Source organism: Poecilia reticulata, linkage group LG1, assembly GCF_000633615.1.
Source record: "Poecilia reticulata strain Guanapo linkage group LG1, Guppy_female_1.0+MT, whole genome shotgun sequence".
Classification (NCBI taxonomy): Eukaryota; Metazoa; Chordata; class Actinopteri; order Cyprinodontiformes; family Poeciliidae; genus Poecilia; species Poecilia reticulata.
This window is the reverse complement of record NC_024331.1, coordinates 11,183,918-11,189,874: the sequence shown is the minus strand read 5'-3', so window position 1 is coordinate 11,189,874 and position 5,957 is coordinate 11,183,918. Positions and strand designations below refer to the sequence as shown.

The 5,957-nt window shown below is 41.5% G+C and overlaps 2 protein-coding genes across 8 annotated transcripts in view; both read right to left on the bottom strand.

Moving 5' to 3' along the window:
* Positions 1 to 5,957, bottom strand: part of LOC103462904 (caskin-1-like) — a 141,878-nt gene that overhangs the window by 64,633 nt on the left and 71,288 nt on the right. The gene's annotated exons all lie outside the window — the stretch shown is intronic.
* The window catches only part of chtf18 (CTF18, chromosome transmission fidelity factor 18 homolog (S. cerevisiae)), a 9,522-nt gene continuing 3,832 nt past the window's right edge, over positions 268 to 5,957 (bottom strand). The window contains exons 2-14 of one of the 2 annotated variants that reach the window (XM_017304684.1): positions 5,549 to 5,638; positions 5,333 to 5,483; positions 5,019 to 5,208; positions 4,856 to 4,948; positions 2,962 to 3,011; positions 2,745 to 2,883; positions 2,438 to 2,662; positions 2,260 to 2,357; positions 2,051 to 2,174; positions 1,843 to 1,979; positions 698 to 791; positions 514 to 612; positions 268 to 425 (exon numbers count right to left, since the gene is read on the bottom strand). In XM_017304684.1, coding sequence (XP_017160173.1) covers positions 291 to 425; positions 514 to 612; positions 698 to 791; positions 1,843 to 1,979; positions 2,051 to 2,174; positions 2,260 to 2,357; positions 2,438 to 2,662; positions 2,745 to 2,883; positions 2,962 to 3,011; positions 4,856 to 4,948; positions 5,019 to 5,208; positions 5,333 to 5,483; positions 5,549 to 5,638 — 1,625 coding nt within the window. In that variant the 3' untranslated portion in view covers positions 268 to 290. Of the gene's footprint in view, positions 426 to 513; positions 613 to 697; positions 792 to 1,842; positions 1,980 to 2,050; positions 2,175 to 2,259; positions 2,358 to 2,437; positions 2,663 to 2,744; positions 2,887 to 2,961; positions 3,012 to 4,855; positions 4,949 to 5,018; positions 5,209 to 5,332; positions 5,484 to 5,548; positions 5,639 to 5,957 lie in introns of both variants that reach the window. The other variant, XM_008405941.2, reaches the window with a different exon arrangement.

Below are 5,957 nucleotides of genomic sequence, written 5' to 3'. Positions count from 1 at the left end.
GATAGTATACTTGATTGTGCTACAAAATGGCACTAAAATATGCCTGTAAAACACATAGTACTGCCCCTTTAATTTATTATTTAATCATTTTCTGTATTTTATTTGAACTATTGCTAATATTTTAACCAATGTTTTGATTCATGTTCTTTGGAGCTGCTGTATCAATCCAAAGGTAAATGCAGTCAAAGATCCCCAAACCAGGAAGATCTCACGCTCTTCTGCAGGTTCTCCTCTAGGCTTCCACATGGCTACAGTTATCTGACAACACCACTATTCACTGTACACACAGTTTACCGTTTAGTACGTGGTAACTGGAAGATCTCCTGCCACAGATAGAACAAGCCTTTGTTCTGGTCCTTCTGCCCAACAGAGACGCTCTGGATGATTCTGGAGTCCAGCTGCTTCAAGCCACGCCCATGCAGGAACTGCCCAGACAGGAGCCATATGCTAAATATGATATGATGCAATGCAAGACAGACAAATAAGGGGTTTCTTCAGAAAATCACCAGGCACCTGTAGTGTGTTGATGCAAGAGCGGATGTCATTATCCGTCTTCTCACACAAGCACATCAGAGCACCTGTGTCTGCTTTCAGGCCCTGCAGCGTGGAGATCTGGGAGAGAAAAAAGAAAGAAGAGGAAAGTTTGAGCTTTAAAACTTGTCTCTTCATGTGAGTGTTTACATGTTTAAATACTGACCTCTGCCAATCTCTGAGAGAGGCGAGAAGGCTGAGTTTGTGGGAAAGCCAGAAGAAAAGCTTGTTGTCTGAGAGGTCTGAGAGCAGGAACATAACTAAAAGAAGGGGAAAAAGCTGAAATATGTAGAAATTGGACAGGAACTGATGTGAAACAGAAAGAATCCCTCAGTTAGTTCTGAGGATGTGTGATCTCGGTCATGATGAAATGAGTCTGTTCTTTACTTAGTTCTAGATATTAAACAAATCTAACCTCCGCTGTACAGAAATGCAGAACAGATTCATCACCATCAATATTTCTTAAAATCAAGCTAAAATGAAAATCAATGTGAAAAAACTAAATACACCCCATTAAGACCAGTAGCTATATCTTAAAGCATTTGTTTGTCATGTCCAAAAAGGGCAAAACCTGACACGCATTCAAACATGAGGGTTCAAACATTCTTTTTATTTAAATACTCTCTTGAAATTTTGTTGGTTCAGCTGCTTTTTACTTTCTGTGAGGAAAAAAAAATTAGATGCACTCACTTCCCATGTCCAAACAAAAGCAAAACCCTAAAGTATAAACAGATAAGTGGACCTGCTGATCAACATGAACAAAAAGTACAGCAGGGGGCCAACAGAACACAGGGCCATCGAAGCCCCTGTGCTCCCAGACTGAGGCAAAAACAGTCCAAAAAGAACCTACTGCAAACAAAAGAAGTCAAAACAGGACAACCAGTCCCACCGGGCCAAAATTACAAAAACAATAACTAACAAAATAAACAAAGGTGGTGGAGAGAGCGAAGAGAATGACGGTATCCTAAAGGTCAGCCTATTTATAGACAGGCACAGCTCTAAACAAACAAACATTAATTACAAAATACATGTAATTAACCAAACTCCAAAAAAATTAATGTGTGCCTGTGACACAGTTGGTGCCAAATTCAGTTGTCGGGATAACAGACTTTATATGAAATACAAACACTTTTTCCTCTACAAAGTGTTTGTATAAAAACAGGCAGTCAGGTCCTGCAGCAGCAAAGCCAGCCCACACCATCACTCCTCCAGCACCGTGCTGAACAGCTGGGATGAGGCGTTGGTCTGCTATGGAGCAATGCTACAATTCCAGAAGGATACTTTGCTGTTAAATGTCATTGTTTATCTTACAGGTCGTTACAGATGCAGATGATTGGGCGAAGCAGTACAGACTCCTTCTTCTTTTTCTTCTTGGCCGCCTCTGTCCCAGTGTCCCCACCGTGTGTGTCTTTCCTGTTCAGCACTGATAACAGGATGTTGATGGCCGCCTGCAGAAGAAGGTAATGTTTAGACCCGCTCTGAGTCACCAGCATCTCTCAGCGCAGCCTCAGGCCGTTACCGCCGGCGCTCCGTCAATCTCGTCAATAATCAGGCAGTTGGGCCTCTCGTTGGCTCCTAGAACCGACTTCATCTGAGTTGCCGCGTCGATGCGTTTCTGGAAGACCTCTGCACTCCGATCATCGCTAAGGGAACAAAGAGCACTCAGATCAGGATTAAGCTTTTTGTTTAACTCTGATAATGTTGAGTAGTGACTGCAGAAGGTCTGACCTGGCATTGATTTCCACCACATTGTACCCAGCATGCTTTGCTATGACATGAGCCAAGGTAGTCTTCCCTAAACCGGGAGGTCCAGACAGTAGCGCCACCTAGAGGGACAAACAAATGAGTCATGTTCCAAGTTCATATGATGGAAACCATGGCAATGGTGCAGCTGCTGAGTGTCTACCCGGTATTTGGGTCGTTTGTACTGGTCCAGTTCATCCTCCAGGATTTCCTCAGTCATCTCCATTTTGCTCTTGAAGCGGTTTGGATTCTGACTTCCCTGGTTGAGTTTGAATGGAATCTGATTGGCTGATTGTCTGTCGGAGCGAACAGGGCGGGATTTCCTCTCCCTTCCAAACACCACGTTGTCCCACAGCTTCAGCCACTTCAGCAGACACCGGTTAGTGAACTGGAAGGAGAGAGCAAATAGCAGCATGAGCCCCTGAAACCTGAGAAGAGATGACCACACAGAATGAATTGGGAGCGCTTACATCATCACTGAGGAGCTCTGTGTAGTGACGCGGTGAGAATCTCTCCACCCACAGTTGGGATGTTTGTCCCTCGGCACCTGGGGGATCCTCGTTCTCCTGGTCCTCAGTGTTTCCAGAGTCAGTAAATGCATCGTTTAGACTGCTGCAGGAGAAGACAGCAGTTACAACATCCATTTCTCCTCTGAGTGTTCATGTGACAGAAAGGCAAGCGAGTTACCTGACCAGCAGCTCAGTAAGACGCTGTGACTCAACAACCTGCTGGTGACACTGTAGGAATAATAAAAAATAAATCAAAGCAGCTGTTTAGAGTGCTTCAAAAATATAGAGTGTCTCCTGGTCTATAAGACTGAAACCTTATAATATCTGCACAGACTACTGATAAAGCTTTTGTGGTGTGAACAGATAAGACCTTGAGAACTCATTCAGACATATTTCCCACCATTAATGTGACACAATTATTGTATAATTCAGCTGATAAAAAATCTGTATCTGAAAAATCTGTTCAATAAACAAGAGTATTAATAACTCTGAACTCATCCAATCACTGAACAGATGCTTAGAACAGATAAATGTGTGGATGTGCAGTTTTGTTTCTGAACAGAAACAAGTTATTATCTTTGGACCTAAAGAGGAGCGATATAGAATCAATGCACAGCTTCAGTTATTACAACTAAAACCTAGTGATCAGCCCGAAACCTGGGAGTAGTGATGGACTCTGACCTGAACCTTCAGAACCACATAAACACAGTTACAAAGTCGCCCTTCTATCACTTGAACATTTCTAGATATACAAAACTCATTCATGGGTTTATCTGTAGTCACATTGTTTACTGCAACAGTGTCTTCACAGGTCTGCCGCTGATCCAGAACGCTGTTGTTGGCGTTCTCATTAAAACCAGGAAGTTAGAGCACATAACACCAGTTTAAAGTCCCTACACTGGCACCCTGTAGCTCAGAGAATAGACTTTAAAATACGACTTTATAGAATAGACTTTAAAAGTAAGTTTATAAATCACTGAAAGCCTTAGCACCACAACACATTAAGGATCTGCTCCAGATCTCTCAGGTCTTCTGGTTCTGCTCTGCAACCCCAGAACTAGAATCAATAATCGAGAAGCAGTGATCAGCTTCTATGCACCACAAATCTGGAACAAACTTCCAGAAAATTGCAAACAGTTAAAGCCTTTAAATCTAGACTAAAAACCAACCAGTTTAGAGTTACTTTTGAACCATAAATGAAACAGTGATCAACAGTTTTATGTGTATGCATGGCTTTGATGATGGTACTCATGAAAATGTAATGTTTGTCATTGATTTCTCAATTATTGTTTTTATGACCTTTGATTTTTATGTTTTTATGATGTAAAGCATTTGAACTGCCTTGTTGCTGACATGTGCTATGCAAATAAACTTGACTAATTTATTGATTTATTGATATTGTTATATGTTTTGTCCATCCGTGTCAAGTATCTGTATTCTATAAGAGCAATACACCTAGACACATTTCAGATGCTTTGTACTGGAAAGGTAAAGTAAGGTCATTTTATTTATATAGCACATTTTCAGCAACAAAGCAATTCAAAGTGCTTTACATGAGTTAAAAGGAAATACAAACAAAATAAACCAAAGGAAAGAAAACAGAGGAAATAAAACTAATCTAATGTTGTTCAAAAGTATGTAAACTAAGTGCTCCTGTTCAGGGTTGCTAAGTATCCAATACCATTTCTAAATGGAAACAAATGACTTGACTTTAGAACAGAAGCAGCACTTGTTGGAAAGGAAATACTAGAAAAAGTGACAAAAGACTGAATAGGGGTTTGGAAAGACGGACAGATATATGCAACTTTTAGACAGCAGGATATCCGTCCTGAAGCTCCTGTCTCTATTCAGAGCATTAAAAATGCACCAAATTCTAGACTTTTCCAGACTCTATCAAAAAACAAAGTCAAACTTGTGGAAAGCTGTCCCTTAAAAACCACTTTGTCCTGCTTTGCTTTTACTGTAATGATCCAATGGGAAAACCTCATCTCTGTATGTCCCAGTCAAATCTCTACCCTGTTCATACCCACTGGCAGTTTTATGGCCTCACAGAGTTGCACTGATTGACTCACCCTCTCAGCCTCTTGTTCTCTCAGCACTCTTACTGGCAATGCCAGCAGTCCCAGTGCACCATGGGAGTTTGGCAATATTCTTGAGTTCACAGTCTGGAGAGTTTGAGGGAAAACCGGTGAGAGAAGCTCCACAGACATGTAGGACTAACGCTGAGTGGATTACCTTTGTATCCGCTTCTCCCTTCTGTCGGAGGTAGACCCGATTTCCTGATGAGTCCGTCACACTAATGAAGTCTCCCTCCAAAGGTGGGCGCCTCAGAACACACCTGGATGGTGGGGGCGATGTGATGGGCCGCCTGGGTGTCCCTGGGATCTCAGCCAAGCCACTGATGTCCAATACAGCAGGAGTAGATCTACAACACAAACCAATCCTTCTCATTTCCATTTGGACATGCAGCACGAAACTTTTTCTTCTGAAGCTGAACCTCTGTCTCCCTCCTTGTGTATTTTTCCGATCCCAACATTACGTTCTGATACCTGAAGGTGTTTGACGGCTCATAATGCTCAGGGGAGGATGGAGGCGTGATGTTATCATCCTGTGACGGGACGTTCCTCTCCTGAGTTTGGGATGCATTGAAAAGACGCTTCACAACTCCCGTATCTTGCTTCTGCCGCTTTGCTTTAGGAGCTGCAAGAATTTAACTTTCAATCAGATTACATTAATAATGAATAATAATTAAAGGCTGAACTTACTGCTGGGCTGATTATCCAGAAGGTGCTGTATGTCTGAAATGTCGTCTCCCTGGACCTGTTTCAGACATTGTGCCGGCTGGGAGGTTTCCTCTAGAAGATTAAATTATGATCTGTCATTTTCTTGTTTCATCAATGGCTTATTATAAATAATCCAATAATAATTAAAACTAGGAATACAGTATATGAAACAAGTGTTTTATCTTTAATAAACAGCTTAAAACTCAAATTGATTTCACAAATTGGGTCAAATGTTAAGGTTATTCCTTATAGTAGCTTTTCATAAATGGTTGGAATTTCTTGCCCATTTCTCCTGACAGAACTGATATAACCAATGTCAAATTTATTTACAGTGGGGCAAAAAAGTATTTAGTCAGCCACCAATTGTGCAAGTTCTCCCACATAAAAAGAT